At 37.9% G+C, this 22,445-nt stretch overlaps 1 protein-coding gene across 1 annotated transcript in view; it reads left to right on the forward strand.

The window, feature by feature from the left end:
* The window catches only part of Prkdc (protein kinase, DNA-activated, catalytic subunit), a 200,364-nt gene that overhangs the window by 1,217 nt on the left and 176,702 nt on the right, over positions 1 to 22,445 (forward strand). Inside the window, exons 2-13 of the mRNA XM_032899802.1 lie at positions 4,115 to 4,191; positions 4,283 to 4,375; positions 5,449 to 5,523; positions 6,190 to 6,298; positions 6,859 to 6,971; positions 7,071 to 7,170; positions 8,789 to 8,844; positions 8,926 to 8,956; positions 10,263 to 10,420; positions 18,205 to 18,351; positions 19,405 to 19,569; positions 22,036 to 22,204. Coding sequence (XP_032755693.1) covers positions 4,115 to 4,191; positions 4,283 to 4,375; positions 5,449 to 5,523; positions 6,190 to 6,298; positions 6,859 to 6,971; positions 7,071 to 7,170; positions 8,789 to 8,844; positions 8,926 to 8,956; positions 10,263 to 10,420; positions 18,205 to 18,351; positions 19,405 to 19,569; positions 22,036 to 22,204 — 1,293 coding nt within the window. The remainder of the gene's footprint in view (positions 1 to 4,114; positions 4,192 to 4,282; positions 4,376 to 5,448; positions 5,524 to 6,189; positions 6,299 to 6,858; positions 6,972 to 7,070; positions 7,171 to 8,788; positions 8,845 to 8,925; positions 8,957 to 10,262; positions 10,421 to 18,204; positions 18,352 to 19,404; positions 19,570 to 22,035; positions 22,205 to 22,445) is intronic.

The raw sequence follows: 22,445 nt of genomic DNA on the forward strand, positions 1-22,445 counted from the left end.
AATCTCAATGTATATCAATGTAAACTAGTTGGATATTGTATTGCAGGCCTTTAGTCCTAGGCAGAGGCAGGCAGATCTCTGAGTTCCAGGTTAGTATAGCTTTATAGTGAGACCTTGGGTTTTGTTTGTTTGTTGTTTTTTTAAAGTAAACAAAAGTTTGAACAAGCTGCTATATAATAATTATACATTCTCATGGACCTAGTAATGATGGACAAAACACAACATAAAACACTTTTGTTACTTTATTCACATTTCAAATGTTATCTCCTTTCCCAGTTTTCCCTCTGCAAAACTCCTGTCCCATTCCCCCTCCTCCTGCAACTATGAGGGTGCTCCCCCTTAGCCCCCAACTCTTGCCTCACCACCCTAGCATTCCCCTACATTGGGACATGAAGCTTTCAAAGGACCGAGGGCCTCCCCTCCCATTGATGCCGGATAAGACCATCCTCTGCTATATTTGTAGCTGGAGCCATGGATCCCTCCATGTGTACTCTTTAGTCCCTGTGAGCTCTGGGGGTAGGCTAATTGGTTGATATTGCAGATTGCAAACCCCTTCAGCTCCTTCAGTCCTTCTAAGTCCTCCATTGGGGTCCCCATGCTCAGTCTGATGGTTGGCGGTGAGCATCAATATCTGTATTGGTCAGACTCTGGCAGAGTCTCTCAGGAGACAGCTATATCAGGCACCTGTCAGCAAGCACTTCTTGGCATCAGCAATAATGTCTGGGTTTGGTGGCTGCATATGGGATGGATCCCTTGCTTTAGTCTCCACTCTTTGTCCCTATATTTCCTTTAGACAGGAGCAATTCTGGGTTAAAATTTTGAAGATGGATGGGTGTCTCCATCCCTCAACCGGGGGCTGTGCCTAACCTCTGGATATGGTCTCTACAGGTTCTCCCTCCCCTTAGTTGGGTATTTCAGCTAATGTCATCCCTGCTATGTCATGGGAGCCTCTTGCTTTCCTGGCTTCTAGGACTTTCTGGTGGCTACCCCAGTTCTCCATCCCCATTGCTGTACACCTCTGTTCAATTTACTGACCCTCTGTTCATCTCCCTTGTCTCCTCCTATACCTGATCCTGCTCTCCTTCTCCTATTCGCCTCCTTTCTTCTTCCCAAGTACCTCTTACCCTCTACCTCCCATGATTATTTTGTCCCCCCTTCTAAGTAGGACTGAAGCATCCACACTTTGGTCTTCCTTCTTCTGTGAATTGTATCTTGGGTATTCCAAGCTTTTGGGCTAAAATCTGCTTATCAGTGAATGCATACCATGTGTGTTCTTTTGTGACTGGGTTACCTCAATAAGGGTGATATTTTCTAGTTCCATCCATTTGCCTAAGAATTTCACGAAGCCATTGTTTTTAATAGCTGAGTAGTACTCCATTGTGTAAGTGTACCACATTTTCTGTATCCATTCCTTTGTTGAAGGACATCTGGATTTTTTCCAGCTTCTGGCTATAGTAAATAAGGCTGCTATGAACATAGTAGAGCATGTTTCCTTGTTATGTGTTGGGCCATCATTTGGGTATATGACCAGGAAGTATAGCTGGGTTAATTACTATGTTCAATTTTTTGAGGAACCACCAGACTGATTTCCAGAGTGTTTGTACCAGCTTGCAATTCCACCAGCAATAGAGGATTGTTCCTCTTTCTCCACATTGTCGCCAGCATCTGCTGTCACCTGAGTTTTTATTATTATTATTATTATTATTATTATTAACTTGAGTATTTCTTATTTACATTTCGAGTGTTATTTTCTTTCCCAGTTTCCGGGCAAACATCCCCCTAATCCCTCCCCCTCCCCTTCTTTATGGGTGTTCCCCCCCGTCCCCCGTCACCTGAGTTTTTGATCCAAGCCATTCTGACTGTCATAAGGTGGAATCTCAGAGTTGTTTTGATTTGCATTTCCCTGATGACTAAGATGTTGAACATTTCTTTAGGTGCTTCTTGGCCAGTTGAGGTTCCTCAGTTGAGAATTTAGGGTTGTTTGCTTCTCTGGAGTCTAATTTCTTGAGTTCTTTGTAAATATTGGATATTAGCCCTCTATCAGATATAGAATTTGTAAAGATTTTTTCCTAATCTGTGGGTTGCCATTTTGTCCTATTGACATTGTCCTTTTCCTTATAGAAGCTTTGCAATTTTATCAGGTACCATTTGTCGATTCTTGATCTTAGAGCATAAGCCATTGGTGTTCTGTTCAGGAAAATGTCCCCATGCCCATGTGTTCGAGGCTCTTCTCCACTTTCTCTCTTATTAGATTCAGTATATCTGGTTTTATGTGGAGGTCCTTGATCCACTTGGATTTGAGCTTTGTACCAGGAGATAAGAACAGATCAATTTGCATTCTTCTACATGCAGACCGCCAGTTCAACCAGCACCATTTGTTGAAAATGTTGTCTTTTTTTCACTGGATAGTTTTGGCTTCTTTCTCAAAGATCAAGTGACCATAGGTGTGTGGGTTCATTTCTGGGTCTTCAGTTCTATTCCATTGATCTGCCTGCCTGTCTCTGTACCAACACCATACAGTTTTTAATCACTGTTGCTCTGTAATACACCTTAAGGTCAGGGATGGTGATTCTCCCAGAATCTCTTTTATTGTTGAGAATAGTTTTTGCTATCCTGGGTTTTTGGTTATTCCAAATCAATTTGCAAATTGCTCTTTCTAACTCTGTGAAGAATTGAGTTGGAATTTTGATAGGGATTGCATCAAATCTGTAAATTGGACTTAACTATACTATTCTATCATCTGCAAATAGTGGTATTTTGACTTTTTCCTTTTCAGTTTGTATCCCTTTGACCTCCTTTTGTTGTCTAATTGCTCTGGCTAGGACTTCAAGTACTATATTGAATAAGTAGGGAGAGAGTGGTCAGCCCTGTCTAGTCCCTGATTTTTGTGGGATTGCTTCAAGTTTCTCTCCATTTAGTTTGATGTTAACTACTGGTTTGCTATATATTGCTTTTACTATGTTTAAGAATGGGCCTTGAATTCCTAATATTTCCAAGACTTTTAACATGAAGAGGCATTGAATTTTGTCAAATGCTTTTTCGGCATCCAATGAGATGATCATGTGGATTTTTTTCTTTGAGTTTGTTTATATAGTGGATTACGTTGATGGATTTCTGTATATTGACCTATCCCAGCATTCCTGGGATAAAGCCTACTTGATTGTGGTGAATGATTGTTTTGATAAACACTAACATTTAATTGCTTTTTATTTTCAGTGTTACAAAGTTAGAATTCATTTTTGTGTAGCGATCTATTTGTTCTTAAGGAATTTCCAACTTAACTGTTTGTATACACTTTTTGTTGTTGTTGTTTTGTTTTTTTGAGACAGTGTCTACCTAAACAGCCCAGGCTGTAACTCTACCTATCCTGTATTAGCATCTCAAGCTCTGGCATTACAAGGCTCAGGCTACCGTGCTCAGATACTTACCGATTTAAATTCCAGAACTCACCTTAAAATACTTTGATCAGAAGCTGGACATAGGTTACACCAAGTTAGAACCAAGGTATTCGGGTAGATTTCCTTTCTGAATGGTCTAGGAATCAACCCATTTATTTATTCATTTATTTAGATTGTAGGAGTAAATAAATGTTTCTATGCTGGTGATTCTTGAGAATGTGTTGAGAGTGTGTCTTCAACACAAGCAGCATGCTAGGCCCATCTCATGAGGTGCCTAAACCTCTCCTGTACTTTCTCCTCCCCCTCCCTTTTTGTTTTTGTGTAGATAGGGACCAATTTCTCCCTTGTAAGCCCTCGTATGATTATATTGGGTTCAGCTGAAAGAGTATTATATCACCATCTTAAGGTCACTAATTAGCAACCTCATTCATTCATTAGCAGCCTTTATTACCTTGTAAAGTTGATAGTTGATATCTAGAAGTTAGACCTCATGGAGAAGAGTGTTGTGGGAGGGCAGAAAGTCTTATTGCTGTTTACGGCAGCTGTATGGAACAATACGCCGAACTTTCTGTTTTCCTTGTTCTAAAGTAATAAATAGCCTCAAGTTAGTTTTACTACTTGTAAGACTATCTTGAAAACCAGGCCACACTTTTACAGGTCTGTCATGAAATGTTTCTTGGCACTTCTGATTTTTTTTTTCTCCTCCCCCACTCCAGCATTGCAGATCTCCTTAGTTTTTTCCAAAGAGTTTGGTTTGCTTGTATTCATCCGGAAGTCACTTAGCATTGATGAAGTAAGTGCAATGCTTTGATTTTTGTCTCTTCTATCTTCCTCTTTGTTGGAGTGGCTTATTCTTACCCATATTTCCTGTTTATTTCTTATAGTTTCGTGATTGTAGAGAAGAAGCCCTAAAATTTTTATGTGTTTTCTTAGAGAAAATTGACCAGAAGGTTCTGCATTACTCTTTTGATATTAAGGTAAGGAGGAGGAAAAGTCAAATCTCACTTATTACCAACTTTAATCTTAAGTTTGTGGTTTACAGAACTCAGACTCTTGTTTCTTTAAACTTTTTTTTATTGGAGCTTACTCATTTTGGCTTGATTGTGTTAGGAATAAGGGTGTCATTCAGCATTCATTTTGGTTTTGATAAGACCTTATTGGAAGAACTTGCTTTGGTAATGTTAACACCGTCATATATGAAATTAAATAATGCCTTTCATAATAATAAATTAGGTGTTTTAAATCATAAATTAGTAGTTAATATTTATAAATATGTCATAATTTGTAACATTCTCTGATACATAGCTTGTTTTATTTACTTTTACCATAATTCTGTGGAGTGTCCTCTACCCCAACACACTCCAGTTTGGTACCAAGGACAGAGCCACCATCTCTCCAGCCCCCTTTTAACATGTCTGTTGCTTTCTTGTTTCTCACTTGCTTTCTTCGCTATCAGTGTGTTGTCTGAGCTACTCACATTTTCCTGTGCCACCTTAGCCGTAAGTAGCTGGGCCTATAGCTTGTTTGTTGATGTATAACAACAAGTATGAAATGTATGTAGAAAGAAATGATGCACGTTCTATTTTTTTCATTTTTTTCAAGTTCTTGCTAAGGCATCATCTACTTGTGTAGTTACCATTACAGCCGTAGCATATTGAGTTGGAGTTTTCAGTAAGATTGATTGATTGATTGATTGATTTTTCAAGAAAGGATTTCTCTGTGTAACCCTGGCTGTCCTGGAGCTCATTATGTAGACCAGGCCGGTCCGGAAGCTGAAGATCTGCCTGACTGTGTCTCCCAAGTTGAGATTAAAGTCATGTTCCACCAGTGCCTGGCCAAAGTTCTCAGTAACTTTTAATCTGTACATTTATATATTCTATTATGTTTTAAATGGCTAATTAATAAATTTTATTATGTTACACATTGGTATTACCTCCTCAGATACAGTTTTGTTAAGTTAACTTTGTTAAATATTGTTAAGTCTTAGTTCTTAAATCATACTGGTTATTTTTATCTCCTTTTGAATGAGATGTTTCTTTTTGAATCCTAGAATACTTGTACCAGTGTTTATACAAAAGATAGAACTGCTAAATGTAAAATTCCAGCCTTAGATCTTCTGATTAAGGTAATTTTATATTTCTTAGTCGTGTGTTTTTATGTTAAGTGTGTAATATGAGACTGGGAATCTGTGCTTTATTTAGGTGGGAGTTTCGGAGAGGTTAGAGTTGTGATTATGTAAAGGACATGTAGATTTTGTAACCACCACCTGGCAAGACCTGGAGTTTTGTTCTCCTAATTTTCTGAGAAAAATGTGAAGTTGTAAGAGACATAAAGAAGAGAATTAGCTGAGAATTTAGTGCTTTTCCATTCGTCACTTTTACTGTCTTTGGTCAAATCTGATGCTGTTAGGTATCCTTGTATATCCTTTGACTTTTTCTCGAAACCTTAGTAGTGAGGATGGATTGATGTTTTCTGTACCCTCTGGGGTTCACATTCACTTGTCGTCCGAGTCCTTTTGCATTTCTGGTTTAGAGTTACATTGGACTTAGTTGATGTGTGATCTTGAGTGCCTGTGAAGAAAAGTTCTAGTTATGTTGCTGGTCTCTGGGGAAGTGACAGTTACATTTAGCTTGCCTTTCCCCTGTGATCTGCTGATCACTCACACTAGACTTCCCCATAATCCCAAGTGTGTGTCACTCCCAAGAGTGTAGCTGCTGGAGGTCAGGACTTACTGAAGGGGAACATGTTTTTCTATATTTCCTCTTTAGAAAATTGTAATCTGTTTCTTTAGTTACTTAAGATACTAAGAAGTTCCAGAGTCATGGATGAATTTAAGATCGGAGAATTATTTAACAAATTCTATGGAGAACTTGTATCAAAATCAAAACTACCTGATACAGGTGAGATGCTATTTTCAAATATTTTAACAAATTAACTTTAACAATTTCCTCAAAGAAGGTCTTTTGCTGAAAAAAAGAAATGCAGTGGAAACAAAAGGACTCCTTAAGTAGAAACAAATCAAGTACACCTTGGCTTATAGATATAGATTCCTTAAGGAAAAGCACATCAAGTACAGCTTAGCTTATACAGGTAGATTTAAATAAAACTTGGGGAAGAATTTCATGAAAACTTGGGTACTTTGTGTTTTATTATAAAATTACTTAAAACATTGTTTAAACCTGCTTGTGTATGTGCAGGTGCATGTGTGTAAACATGCTTGTGTGTGTGCAGGTGCATGTGTGAAGTCAGAGGACAGTTGGGGTTCTACCATGTAGGTTTAGGGACTCCAACTCGGGTTAGGCTTAGCAGCAAGTGCCCGTAGAGTGCCTGCCTCCCTGTGCTGTCTGGCTGGCCCTAAAACCATGTTGAACTGAATGCCCTCTTAGTTCTCATTTCTACGTTTTTGTTATTTTACTTATTTAATGTAGTTTGCTTTCATTTATTGGCACTTCTTTTTCAGTTTTAGAAAAAGTCTATGAGCTCCTGGGAGTGTTAGGTGAGGTTCATCCTAGTGAAATGGTAAATCATTCAGAAAACCTGTTCCGGGCATTTCTAGGAGAGCTTAAGACCCAGGTATGGTACTCCCTGTGACTACATTTACATGGTCTCGTTTTCCTGTTTGTTGTTGTTGTTGTTTCCTTTTGTAATCTCTTCCTAAAAACTCCCTTTTAGATGACATCTACAGTCAGAGAACCTAAATTTCCTGTCCTAGCTGGCTGTCTAAAGGGACTGTCCTCACTTCTGTGCAACTTCACCAAGTCCATGGAAGAAGGTATTACCAGGCTTTGCTTGATTTTCTGTCCCAAATCAAAAATCAAACTGCATAAAGCTCCACTTAAATGAATTACATAAGTAGGAAATTGTAGAGACAGACCGTGGAATACAAGTTTCTAGGAGCTGGGGCAGGGGTGGTTTCAGAGGGTATAGCCTTTCTGTTCTATGTAATGAAAAGTTTTAGGCATTTAAAGTTGCTAAACTATTTCTTTATACACTTTTAAAATGATGAATATTATGCAGATTTTACCGCATTAAAAATAGATGTGAGGATGTTTGTATAGGAGACGGTGCACTTACCCCACTGTGCACCCTCATTCCCACTATTCCAATTACTTTTACTTAAATGTTCTTTAACTTAAATAATAACCTCTTGCAATCTCAGTCCAGACGCTATTATATTAGTAATGCCTTTCTGAAAGTATAGTCAAACTAAATTGGTTTTTTAATCCCAAAGTTGACTTTTTAAAAATCTTTTTTATGCTAGAAAAATATGCTATTTTTATCACTATAAGGCCTCTCTGATGTCATTCTTCCTCAGGTGCCTATCATGTCTGTCTTCTAATACAGAAATCTTCTATCAGAGCAGATGGTTTTCTGCTGTATATAAGTCACTGCTAGAAGGACAAAGAAACCAGTTAGGAATAAGCCTTGTCTTCTGTATAGCTGCAATTAATAATGTGATTGGAGACAGTTAAATAGGTTGTTTTGGTGTCAGCTTGCCTGGAAGATCCATACATTATAGGTATATACATCTTCTGCATTCTTCTTTAGGATATAAAATTATGAAGGTCCATAGTAATACTTTATTCACATTTGTAGTTTCGATCATTTACCAGGTGTCTTAGGTAGTGTTCCATTTCTGTGAGGAGACCCAGGTAGCTCTTATAGAAGAAAACATTTAATTGGGGGCTTGCTTACAATTTTAGAGGATCAGTCTATGATTATAATGGCAGGAAGGAGCAGTAGCTGCGGGCTTCACATCCTGATCTTCAGGCAGTAAGCGGAGAAAGAGACAGAGATAGAGACAGACTGAGAGAGACACAGAGAGACAGACAGACTGACTGGACCTGGCATGGGCTTTTGAAATGTCAAAGCCCATCCCCAGTGACACACCTATTCTAACAAGACCACACTCATTAATTCTTCCCAAACAGTCCCACTAACTGAGGACTAAACATTGAAATATACGAGGATTCTCATTCAAACCACCAAAGCAGGCATTGTATGTGGAGTAAATGCCTGAGAGCACTGGGGGAAAAGGAAGTATGTTTGGACTTGAGTGAGTCACACCTTTTAACCTCTATTAACCTTCCAGTCTTCATAGAAAATATAAGTTGTCTCTTTTGTAGATGAAAAAAGCTGAAGCCCTGAGAGACCTGACCTCACACAGTAGTTATTTCAGATTTTCTTTCCGCTGTCCCCAGAAGCTGTAACTTGGAGCTCTAGCTCAGTCAAATGATGTTGAGAAGTTTACTCTGGAATCATAGATCTGTGCAGCTACTGCACATATCAGTCTGTCTTAAGAAAAGCTGTCACTTGCAAGTATCTGATAAAAAAATATAAACAGCTTTACAATTTTTAACAGCCTTCTTCTGTTGTTGTTATATCCTCAGATCCCCAGACTTCAAAGGAAATTTTTGGTTTTACATTAAAAGCAATTCGTCCTCAGGTAGTATTAATATTACTTTAAGTCTTTTACAGTTGTACTTGTGATTTTCCACCTATGATGATTTCTTTTTTTCTGCAATAGATTGAGATGAAGCGATACGCTGTGCCCTTGGGTAAGATTCGGTTTTTAATACGGTAACAGTTTACATTACTTAGGTTATCATTGTGGGTAAGGTTTTGTTTAAGTAAGAATGAAAGCAAATACAAAAGCACCTGTGATGTTTCACATGTAATTATTTATAATGGTGCTTTAAGGTTTTATTAATTGAAGCACATAAACTCTAACTGGGATGATGGTACTCATGTTACTTGATCTATATATATATCAAATATATATCATAAATATATACTTACTTGGGACTGCTCAGATGGCTCAGTGAGTAGAGGAACTTGATCTCAAGAGTTATGATCTGAGGTCCATCCCCAGGACCCATGTAGTGACAGAAGAGCATTGACTCCTACAAATTGTCCTTTGGCTTTCATATTTGTGTGGCTCACACAGGTAATAAGAAAATTTTAAAAAGGTACACTTTTAATGTTAGTGCAATTAGACTCAATGGCCAAAAATGTTTTAAGTCTATACAGAAAAGAATTTAAGATATATGTGTATATGTGTGTTATGTATGTGTGTGTGTGTATGTGTATGTATAATACATATATATATATAACATATACACACATTTATATGTATATATGCACATATATGTAAACAGAAATAGATACATATATAAACATTTTTGTATATACATCTGTACTCATGTACATATACATATACATGTATATATTAGAATATCATTCAGGAGATTCAAGCTACTTGTTTAGTTTGCTGTTGTTGAGACATGGCTCCATGTTCCCAAGGTAGGCTTTCACTTCACTATATAGATGAGGACATCCATTTCCCTAATGCTTCGATTTCAGGCATATGTACATACATTCAGACATGTGCCATACGTTGATAGCTACCATACCCAGGGCCTTGTGCAGCTAAGCAAACACTCTGTGAACTAAGCTGTATTCTCAGCCCTTAGGGTCTTTGATTCTGCTTTGAGTCAATAAATCCAGATCCAATTTCAGGGCATAGGCCTAAGTCAGTGTGGAGACTGAGAATGTTACAGGTATTACAGGGCACTTTGAGATCACCAGATTATTATAGGATAGTATACTGAATCTTTGTGTGTGTGTGTGTGTGTGTGTGTGTGTGTGTGTTGAGACAGAGTCACTCTATATAGGCCTGACGGTCCTAGAACTTACTCTGTAAACTAGGCTGGCCTCACACTCACATCCTGCCTTTGCCTGCTGAGTGCTTACAGGTGCGTACGGTCACGCCTCTCTGTACTAAATTTTCTTGAGTGTGGTTTGAACTTTAACATTCTGACTTATGTTGACCTATTTTAAATGGAATGGATTTTGTATTTGCAGCTGGCCTACGATTACTTACCCTACATGCATCTCAATTTACTACCTGCCTTCTGGACAACTATATTACTTTATTTGAAGTGCTGTCAAAGTGGTGTAACCATACAAATGTGGAATTAAAAAAAGCTGCACATTCAGCCCTGGAGTCCTTCCTGAAACAGGTACTTCAGATTCAACTTTCACTAAAAACTTCCACAAAAGAACTAAATTCCAATCTTGTACCTGCATGTTTGAAAAAGAATTACAAGTTGATCCATTAGTTCTTGTAGCACTTACAGTAGAAAGCTTTGCTATTGCTCTGCCATGGGTGTTAGCTAGATTGGATGATCTCAGATTTAATCAATACTTGAACCAAGATCAAGGCATATTTAATGGAGGAAAGAAAAGATGTGGCATTGAGAAGGAGGAAAAGGAAGGCAGTGGCTAGAGTGAGACGGTAGAGACCGGAAGCCTGTCTTGGAAAGTGAGGGTTAACTGTAGTTACGCTATCATTGCCAGAGTGGGGGGACGCTCTCCCCTTGGCTCTGTCTGTTGTAGAATGAAGCTATAGAACTGAGCCTGTAGTTTTTGAAGCCCATCCTTTTTAGCTAAGGACAGTGTGCTATGATTGAGGGACTGCTTTTAAGGATGAATGAGTATTCAGAAGTTTATGTAGGAACTCTCAGCTTGGTGCTGAGGGAAGCGTGCACATACATTGGCAGTGATGGGAAATGCTAGAGAGGTATAACAAAAGTTTTGTTTGGAGCACTACTAAAAATGGATAAGTAGAGCTGGGTATGGTGGCACCAGTTCCAGGGAATCCAGTACATTATTCTGACTTGAGTGGGACAACAGGCTTACATGTAGCACATGCATATACATGCTGGCAAAACAATCAGACACATAAACAGGACAAGGTGTGGTGGTGCACGCCTTTTATCCCAGCATTCAGGAGGCAGAGGCAGGTGATTCTCTTGTGAGTTTGAAGCCAGTCTGGTTTGTAGACCAAATTCCAGTACAGCCATAACCATGTAGAGAGACCAAAAAAAAAAAAAGGATAAAGTAGTTAGTTAACTTCACAGGCTTGTTCTTTAAAACCTATATGAAATTATGAAATGTGCAGTGTTGCCTTGAGACTCAAACTTTTATGGGAGGGAAGGAAAGAGAAAGCAGTTTTGTCCTTAGATGTTGCTAATTTCAGGAAATTAAAAAGATACACTGGCTTTCTGTCCCCTTAAATTCCAGTCTGTCTCTCCCAGCTTTTGGTTCTTCCTCTTTCTCCTCTTTAAGATTTACTTAATCTACTTTATTTATTTATTTGGTATTTTGAGGCAGGGTCTGTCTATGTAGTCTTGGCTGTCCTAGAACTTGCTATATAGAAGAGACTGGTCCCAAACTCACAGAGATCCACTTTTTCTGCTGTAGCTATGAATTGTTAATTTGCTCTGAGCTCTAGACACTTCTTGTCACCCACCAGAGTTCTCTGATTCGAGAATGAAAAAACAGACAGACAGACAGACAGACAGACACACAGACAGACACACACACACACACACACACACACACACACAAAACCTTTGTATTTCGATATGCCTTGATTAGTTCAGCGACTGGGCACTTTCAAACCTCCCAGCAGCTAGCACACTCACTCCCCTCTGGTATTCCTGAGTTAACACTTTCTAAATCTATATATTATCTTTGCTGCCTTGTTTCCTTCTGGGTAGCCCTCCCATAGGGCTGCTTTTCCTTTGCACCTACATTGGTGGATGATTTCTCCCCTGCAGCTTTTAAATCTGATCTCTCAGTTTCCGAGTCATGGCAGTTCTCTTCTTTCTTTCCTCTGTGTTTCTTGCCTGGGAATCCTAAAAGTCCAGCCTCTTTTACCCTGCCCAGTCATTGGCTGTTGGCTCTTTATTGATTAATCAAAAACCAATTGGGGACAAGGACCCTCAGTATCTGGGCATGCAGATTCCTGTGTGATTTTTGGGAGCTGCATTAAGACAAAACATTAGAATTAATCCCCAACACTCTACCTCCCCAGTGCTAGAATTAAAGGCCTGCACCACCATGCCTTAGCCTTACCCTGTTATGTCTTCTGCCAGTGTGTGTGTGTGTGTGTGTGTGTGTGTGTGTGTGTGTGTGTGTGTGTGTGTGTGTGTATGCCACCCATGTGCCTTGTGCCCCACTGAGGTTAGAGTAATGTATTGGATTCCTTGGAACTGGTGTTACAGATGATTGTGAATTACCACTGTGAGCTGCTGTGTGGGTGCTGGGAATCAAACCCAGCTCCTCTTCAAGAGCAACATATATTCTTAATGACTTAATCTCTCTAGCACCTTCTTTCTTCCTTTTAAAAAGATTTAATTTCTTGAGCGTTTCAGATATGAGTACTGTATTTACATCATTTCTAGTTCTCTCTCTTCCTCTTCGGGTTCCTCCAACATGCCTTTCTCCTCTCCCTCTCAAGGAATGTTCTTTAGTTATGATTGTTACCTGTATATACATGTGTGTATTTGATGCCTATTCCGTGTTGTGTGCATGTGTTCAGGAGTGACCATTTGGAATTGGACAACCTAGCAGAAGTCATTAAAACCTTTTGAGAGGTTCCCCTGTCCATTTTAGCATATCAGCTGGTGTTGTCATTCTTCAGATCTTATTTAGGTAACTATATTGTCACAGTGCCATGTGTACAGCTTCACTGTCTCCCAGCAGACACTCTGGGAGTGTCCACTCTGGTCCTCTGCCTCTTACAGTCTTTATTCCTTGTTTCTCATGACGTTCCCTGAGCCTTAGATGAAGGGGCTGTGTTGTAGATATACAGGAAGAGAGAGACTGAGCTCTCCATGGGCAGTTGTCCTCTGCATGTTGATCAGTTGTAGCATCTGTGATGGTTTCATCTGCTCTAGAAAGAAACTGCATGGATATTGTGTGGAGAGACCTACATTTACCTGTGGATGAAAGATAAATACTTCGACTGCAGCTGGATATTACACTGGTTAACAAAAGACAGTGGTTAGCCATTCTTAAACCTTGTTTTACCAAGTATATTTTTCTCGTTTTTTCCACATTAAAATTCTGTTTGTCTTTTTTTTGTTGTTGTTGTTTATTAGACTTTGTTGTTTGTTTTGTGTTGAGACAGGTATGTAGACTTATGTATCTCTAGCTGGATTAAACACACTGTGTAGATAGACTGTATTGGGTTCAAAGGTTCAGATAAATGTGTATGCGATCAGACCTTGTTTATGAGTGTTAAGAGTTTTCTGCATATTCTGGATTAAAACCCTATTCTGAAAGCGTTAGGAATAATTTTTCCTCTGTTGCCTGCTTTTTTTAATTCTTTCTTTTAATGGCATCTCTCAAAGTAGAAGTTTTAAATTTTGAAGATGGATGTCTGATTTAACAACTTTAAACTGGCTTTTCTTTCTTGTTTTTTTTTTGTTTTTTTTTGTTTGTTTTTTGTTTGATTTGTTTTTTGTTTTGTTTTGTTTTTGGGAGAAAAATTAATTAAAATAAGTTCAGACATTGACACTTAAGGCTTAATTAGAATAATTTTTGTTCAAGTTAAATATGTACCAAGGACAAAACAGAAGAGGATTAGAATTAATTCCCAACACTCTACCTCCCCAGTGCTAGGATTAAAGGCCTGCACCACCATGCCTTATCCTGTTATGTCTTCTGCCATTGTGTTTGTGTGTGTGTGTGTGTGTGTGTGTGTGTGTGTGTGTGTGTGTGTGTGTGTGTGTGTGTGTTCAAGTTAAATATGTACCAAGGACAAAACAGAAGACTGTTGTATATATATAATATACAGCCTTCACTCAAAATAGTAGTTCGGTTATAAGAGCTCTCAAAAGCAAAAGTCCAATTACTGAAGTAATTCAAAAATTTTCTACATGAGTGAAAATAACTGTCTTGAGAAGTCAAGAATATATGTAATCACATCACATATAAACACTGGTATTAAGTCACTTTCTTACTAAATTTCAGAGCATAAGGATGAATCTTTCTATCAACCACTGACCTGGTTACTTAGAGTACCTTTGAAATGTTATCCCTAATTTAACAGACTCTGATAGTCTATGTTTGTGTGTATGGACTATCTAGTTACTACTACCTCAGAAAACTGAACTTCCCCATCCCCCCCTTTTTTTTTTTTTCTTTCTTTCTTTCTTTCTTTCTTTCTTTCTTTCTTTCTTTCTGTCTGTCTGTCTGTCTGTCTGTCTGTCTGTTTGCCTGCCTGCCTGTCTGTCTGTCTGCCTGCCCTCCTGCCTGCCTGCCTGCCTTCCTTCCTTCCTTCCTTCCTTCCTTCCTTCCTTCCTTCCTTTCTTTCTTATTCTGTGGTATGTCTGATACAGAAGGTGAATATAATTAAATGACGAAACTAACCTAATAGAAAACATGGACTTATTATAATGAACTGGATAGATAAGGCTGGCCTTGAAATCAAAGATCCTCCTGTCTCTGCCTCTGCCTCTGCCTCTGCCTCCCAAGTGCCGGGATTGAAGGTGTGTGCCTCCATGCCTGACTCCAACTTCTCCTTTTTATGCTCTAAGATTTTCTTTCTTTTTTTTTTCTGTAGGAGGTTTATACTTGTTACATTTATATTTAGGTCTGTAATACATGTTGAATCATTTTGGTATGGGATAAAGTAGGATTTTAATTCACTCTCATTTCTTGGTTCTAGCAATACTTATTGAAAACATGCTTTTTTTGTTTTGTTTTGTTTGGTTTTTGTCCTTTTAACCTTTGTCAAAAATTACCTGACATATATTACTTTCTTTCTGGATGGTTAATTTGCTCCATGAGTCTTTCTTTTCTTTCATTTCTTTTTTTTTTAATTACTTTTTTTATTAACTTAAGTATTTCTTATTTACATTTCGAGTGTTATTCCCTTTCCCGGTTTCCAGGCAAACATCCCCCTAACCCCTCCCCCTCCGCTTCTTTATGGGTGTTCCCCTCCCCATCCTCCCCCCATTGCCACCCTCCCCCCAACAATCAGTTCATTGGGGGTTCAGTCTTAGCAGGACCCAGGGCTTCCCCTTCCACTGGTGCTCTTACTAGGATATTCAATGCTACCTATGAGGTTGGAGCCCAGGGTCAGTCCATGTATAGTCTTTAGGTAGTGGCTTAGTCCCTGGAAGCTCTGGTTGTTGTTCATTGTTGTTCTCCTTCAAGCTCTTCCAGTTCTTTCTCTGATTCCTTCTACGGGGGTCCTATTCTCAGTTCAGTGGTTTGCTGCTGGCATTCGCCTCTGTATTTGCTGTATTCTGGCTGTGTCTCTCTTTTCTTTCATTTCTTGAAGCTAGGTAGTAGATGTCTGCCAACTTTTCTTTTTCCATAATTAATTAGCGATGGAATGTACAATTTTGAATTTAAGAATTATTCTATGGGATAAAACATTTTCCAAAAACTCAGTTTTATATAACGTTCCTGTGGAAAAACATTGCAGGTTTGTTACATATAATTTAAGTATGAGTACAAATTTAAATGCATGCCCATGTATAAAGAAGGCTAGGTGCTGTAGTTCTTGCTTATCATTCCAGCCCAGGAAAGAGGATTGTTGCAGACCAGTCAGCCTGTTGCTACTCAAAACAAAACCAGACATAGCCAGACAGTGGTGACACAGGCCTTTAATCCCAGCTCTTGAGAGGCAGAGGCAGGTGAATCTCTGAGTTTGAGTCTAGCCTGGTCTACAGAGTGAGTTCTTGGGTAGCCAGAGCTGCACAGAGAAACCACCACCACCACACACATGCAAAAAGCAAAAAAAAAAAAAAAAAAAAAAAAAACAAAAAACAATAAATAAAAAGAAACCAACCAACAGAAAAGACTGTTCAAATCTGATATCCTACAACCAAGAAAATGATTGTTTTCCATTTTGGTGACTATTTTCTTTTCTCTCCCCCCTGAAATTTTTACATAAAGAAGTATTATTTGTAACTTTTGTAGCTTCAAGATTTTCCACAGCATTGAAATTTCCCTAATAAGATGTTGGGATTTACTTGATTAATTTTTAACAGTAGCATAATGTGTCATTATGAACTATGATGCTATAAATTGTCCTTCACTTGTGAACTAATTATTTTTACCTTTTGCTATTATAAGAAGATAATTGGATACAAGTGCACATAAAGGACAGGACCCAATGCCACATTAGATCTCATCTAAGTGATTAAATAGTTTACAGTAAAATGAAAATATTTTCAGTAACTAAGTAGATATCTAAATTATTTTTGGTTGTTTTGTTTTTGAAATAAGATCTTATTCCCTTAGCGATTTGAGATTGTGTAATCCAGGCCTTGAACTCTCAGCAGTCCTACTAGATCAGACTCCCTGTAGAGTGAACCACTTTGGCTGGCTTAATTATTTACTCTTTGGGAAATATGTTCATGACATGCTTTGTGAAAGAAAAGTTTTTAAAGCACTATGTATGATAATTCCATATTTTCAAAATTAATGGGAGTAGGGCTAGAGAGATGGCTCAGCAATTAAGAGCACTGGCTGCTCTTCCAGAGGTCCTGAGTTCAATTCCCAGCAACCACATGGTGGCTCACAGCCATCTGTAATAGGGTCTGATGCCCTCTTCTGGTGTGTCTGAGGACAGCTACAGTGTACACATATACATAAAATAAAGTAAAATCTTAAAAAAAAATTAATGGGAGTAAAGAGCCAAGAAGGACATGTTCAGATATAATGCTTTGGGAATAATTAGGAAATATATTGATAAATTAGCAGTGGAAGTAGTTGATTTTTCCACTCTGCCTTTGATAGTTACCTAGATTTTTTTCTACACTTGAGTAGATTTTGTGCTAAAATTAAGAATGCTGTTTGAAACTCTCATGTTCTTCAACATGTTGTTTGCTGTTTGTGTGGTAGATAGTTATGCTGGCTAGTTTTTATGTTAACGACACAAGCTAGGCTAATCTGGGAAGAAGGAATTGTAATTGAGAAGATGCCTCCATACGATTGCTCTGTTAGGCAAGTCTGTTCAGCATTTTTGTGATTGATAATTGATGTAGGAAACCCCAGCCCATTGTGGGCAGAGCCACCCTTGGCTGGTGATCCTGGCGTGCATAAGAGATGGAGCAAGCCAGACCAAGGAAGCACTGAGCGGCACTCTTCATGGCTTCTGCTTTGCTTCCTGCCTCCAGGCTGCTGTTCTGTTTGAGTTCTTGCCCGTCCCTCAGTGATGGATTGTGACGTGCAAGTGTTAGCTTAAACAAACTCCTCCCTAAAGTGTTTTTGGTCCTGATGTTTATCACAGGAGTAGAAATCCTGATTAAGGCAACAGTGATCTCAAGTGTCATTTTTTCTCTTCCTGCACGTAGTTTTAATTATATCTCTTGTAGCTGGATCTCAAAAATAACTACAGTTGGGCTGATGGCTTAATGCGTAAAGATTTGCCACTAAGCCTGATGACTGAGTTCAATATTTTGAACCCACATGGTGGGGCTTTCATAGTTTGTCTCCCTGCCCACACACACACACACACACACACACCACCCGACACTGTCCTCTTGCCTACCCCCACACACACACACACACACACCCTGACACTGTCCTCGGGCCTACACACACCCACACACACACACACACACACACACACACACACACACACACACAGACCGATAAACAACAAATGTAGCTAAGAAAAATTTAAATGTGAAGTTCCCTTTTCTGATCATCTCAGTTTTCCTGACCTGTCTCTCTTTGTCTCTGTCTCTCTCTGTCTCTATGTCTGTCTCTCTTCCTTCCCTTCTTTTCTCCCCCTCCTCTCTCTCTTTTAAGGAAAAATACATCACATAACAGTATATCCTTAGTTAGACTGTCTTTTCTGTACTTCTGTTAACTAAGCATATTGAAGCAGAGAGTTCTGAGTAAAAGAAATCAAACTATGTTAATAGTCATATTTGTTTAAGTCTTTTATTTTGCTATTAAATGTTTCTGAGGCGTAAATGTCATGCAATTGCAGATTTCATTTACTGTGGCAGAAGATGCAGAGTTGCATAAGAGTAAGCTGAAGTACTTCATGGAACAGTTCTATGGAATCATCAGAAATGCAGATTCAAACAACAAGGACTTAGCCATTGCTATTCGTGGATATGGACTATTTGCGGGAGTATGATTCATTCGTTTACTGTATTTTATGGTTTTGGTTTTATTTAGCTATTTATAGGAATCTATTATTGTTTTTTTTTTTATTAACAGTTCAATTTTCAGTGTTTACTATATACTGGCATACATGCATTATCTTAGATTCCCCATAGTACACTTATAAGTTGAGTTATTATTCTGTTATTATTATTGTACACGAAAAAAAGACCAAGATAAGTTAGCTAATATCTCAAAAACTACCCTGAAGTGATTGTAAAAAGATATAGCTCTTACCTGAGACATGTCTGTAATTCCAGTGCAGGAAACAGAGGCAGGAGAATTAAGAGTTTGTGGCCAACCTGGGCTACATGGCTCTCTAGGTCCAGGTTAAGCCATCTAAACACACCTACAACATAGTTAACCAAGAAATACAAACACGTCCAAGAAAACAAACACATATAAATTTAATTCTGAAGGTTAGAAGCATCCCTTTTCCTATAAAAACTATAAAACTGTATATATAGATAGATAGTTATAACTAAGTTATGACTAGCTATGAAACTATAGTTGTATTCACTTAAAGTTTTAGACAGAATCTCTTAGGACAGGAAGGCAACATATTTAAGAAGACTAGCTATATTCCTACCTATTGTCCAAGCTTCAGGAAGCTAAATTGCTATAAGTTGAGGACAGGCTGGGTTACATACTGCATTCAAAGTTAGCCTAGGCCTTATCCACCCCACTTCACCCCCATCTCCATTTGTTTCTGTTTGAAGCTCTAACTAATCCAGGGACAAAATAAGTAGTATGTGAGAAGTCTCTTAGCCTTATATGGCCAGTGCATAGTGAAAACTGTCCTTTAAACAGCCTAGAATATAATTAACAATGCATATAAGTAACTATTTAAGATGTGAATATATCCATAATTATGAAAATTATAAGATATAATAAGATAAACAAGTAAACAGTTTACACTAATAACATTGAGCAGTTTATAACCACGTTTTAATATGACATATTGAATACCTTCGTTGTGATGCTGGTAAAGATTCCAATTTCTGTTTTGCCTTTCCAAAAGCCTTGCAAGGTTATAAATGCAAAAGATGTTGACTTCATGTATGTGGAGCTCATTCAGCGCTGTAAGCAGATGTTCCTCACCCAGACAGATGCTACTGAGGATCATGTTTACCAGATGCCAAGTTTCCTTCAGTCTATTGCAAGTGTGTTGCTTTACCTTGACACAGTAAGTGAAATGGTTACACTGAACATGCTTGTAAGTACTTAATCTCATTTCCACAATTAATCTTTGTTAATTAATAAATTATTATATATATATAAATATATATAAATAATTTTAGTTAATAAAAAACACAGAATTTCTTGGTTAAATTATGAATTGTGGAGCACCCTAATAACAATAAAAAATGGATAATTCACCAGAAACTTGCTTGTCGATACTAATTTAATTTTTTGAAACAGCAAAGTTTAGCAACAAGTGTCTCACAAGCACCATTATAACTGTACGCTCTTGAAATCAGCAGCATGGCTCATCATCTGTGCGAATCTCACTAATACTTCTTTTGACAATAGGTAGTAAAATTTCAAAGGACAGGTGCTAGTGAAAGTTGTGTTTGCCAGTCCAACAGTCTGCTAGACCTATAAAGGTTTCTCTCAACTTCTGGTCCCATGTGAGCTCAGAGACTGAAAAAGAACACAAAAGCTTTCAGATGAGACAATAGAGGCCCCTCAGGGACTGTAACTGATCCTGCAGTCCTGGGTAGGATCAGGAACTAGGGAGGGGCTTCTTGGCTTTCAGTTTACCAGGTTTGGCATGTCTGAGCCTGAGACGTCCCCACTGCCTTGTGCAAAGTAAACTAAGCAGGAGCTGGACAGTGGGTGGGGAAGGTAAGGAGGTTTTGACAGACACTTGAAACCCTCCCCTGTTCTGGGCCTTCTCTTCTGTGGAGGGACAGAACCCTTCACAAGGAATTTTGAATGATATGGAGTACGTCCAGTGTAGGTACCCCTGTGTATTTATGTCATTGGTTTTGTTGATGTTATTAAAAGCAGGGTTACTAAAACTGTTTCTACTCCTGATTTTTTTTAAACCAGGGAAGTTTTGATAACAGTCCTGGGTATATAAATACATTAAATAGTTGTACAAATCAAATATTTTCTGACAGTAAAGAATAACTAAATTTATTTTAAAACAATTCTTTGGTTTTTTTTTTATAATTTTATCATTTATTAAAGATTAAAGGAAGTTTAAATGAGATGGATCACTTGTTTACTTTTACATAAAGATTTAAATCCTGGTTTCTGTTTGCTGCTACAGGATGTACAGTATCAGAATTGATGAATGATTTTACAACCACCAAAGCGGAGAGTGCTTCTTGGCATAAAAGTATAGCCCAGATTGGCAAAAGTATGTTTAGGGCCACTTCAGAACTGGAAATATTGTCCTAATTCAATCCATTATTCATTTAATGATTTTTTTTTGAAATGGAACTTAAGTCAGAAAAGGCAGTTTTGTTATTTTTCTTTTTAAACACATTCTACTTATTTTCATTTCTTAGGCATACAAGTGTTTCGCCTGCACATATGAATATGTACCTTGTGTGTATCTGATGTCCAGGGAGGCCCCTAGAACTAGAGTGAGAGCTACCATGTGGGCTCTGGGAAGCAAATCCTCTCTGAAAGGGCAGTAGGTGCTTCCAGCTGCCTGCAGCCTGGACAGTAGCTTTGAAATTCAACCATTCTAATACAATATAATTCAAAGATACAGTAACTTAATACTTATATGCTGAGGAATGATAGAAAAATACCAATCTTTTTGTTATTAGTCATTGTTTTTCTATAAGAGAAAAAAACAAAAAGACTAATTCATAATGTAATGCAGTTTTGGATTAGAATTGAAGTGTTTCAGGCAATATATATTGGCACTACATGACATGATGTGTGTGTTCAGAAGCTAGGGTGTGGTCAGGTCATGCAACACAACAGGCAAACACTTGTAGAAATCGCTCGGATTCTTCATTTCTTATTTGTTAATTATTTTGTGTATGGGTGTTTTGCCTGAATGGGTGTCTGAACACCACATGCATGCCTGGCCTTTGAAAGGCCAGAAGAAGATACTATATCACTTGGACCTGGAGTTACAAAGAGTTGTGGGCTGCCATTTGGGTGCTAGGAATGGATCTTACCCTTTAGAGAGCTCCTAAACTCTCCAGCCCCATATCTCATGTTCTTTACATGTTTGATTTTTTAAATTAATTTGTCAACTGGGTATTTGGAAATGTTTTACTATTCTGATATATCTTATGAGCCCCATAATTGATTGAATGATCCTGTTTAGATCACAACACACAATTTAAGAGTCTGGAGCATAAAAAATGGGTGTTACCTTTTACATCTTTCTGAAAGATTCAGATAACCACTTAGAAATATGCCGTAAATACCAGCACTTAGTTTTATCCTGGCAGCTACAGTAGTTAGGTTAACACGTCAGAATTTATATTTACTTGTGACTACTTCAATTATAATAAATTAGATTATATACATACATGTCCTATTTCTTGTATTTATATTTATATATTAAAATATTTTCATATTTTTATAATATATTATATATTATAACATTATAATAAAATAATTAAAATATTATATCTATTCCCAGTTCTAATTTTGACTTTTTCTCCATTTCTGGTAGGTTCCAGAGGTATATACTCCAGTACTGGAACATCTCATGGTGGTACAGATAGACAGCTTCCCTCAGTATAGTCCCAAAATGCAGTTGGTGTGTTGTAAAGCACTAGTAAAAGTTTTCCTATCCTTAACAGAGAAGGGACCAGTTCACTGGAATTGCATTAGTGCTGTGGGTAAGCTTACCCTTTATTTTGATTCTTTTGTGGTAAATGCTAAACATTTAATATGCTATTTGATATATTTAAAGAAAATCTGGTTCCCTGATTCTTTGTGCATATACTACTTTTTAGAGAACTTTTCATTTTGATGAAACAAAATTTTTTTTTTTTTTTTTGAAATTAGACTTTGGGGTCAATTGTACCTATTACTTCTTTACATAGAATCTTTCTTTTATTTTCTTTTTGACAATTTCAA

The sequence above is a fragment of the Rattus rattus genome, chromosome 4 (assembly GCF_011064425.1).
Source record: "Rattus rattus isolate New Zealand chromosome 4, Rrattus_CSIRO_v1, whole genome shotgun sequence".
Classification (NCBI taxonomy): domain Eukaryota; kingdom Metazoa; phylum Chordata; class Mammalia; order Rodentia; family Muridae; genus Rattus; species Rattus rattus.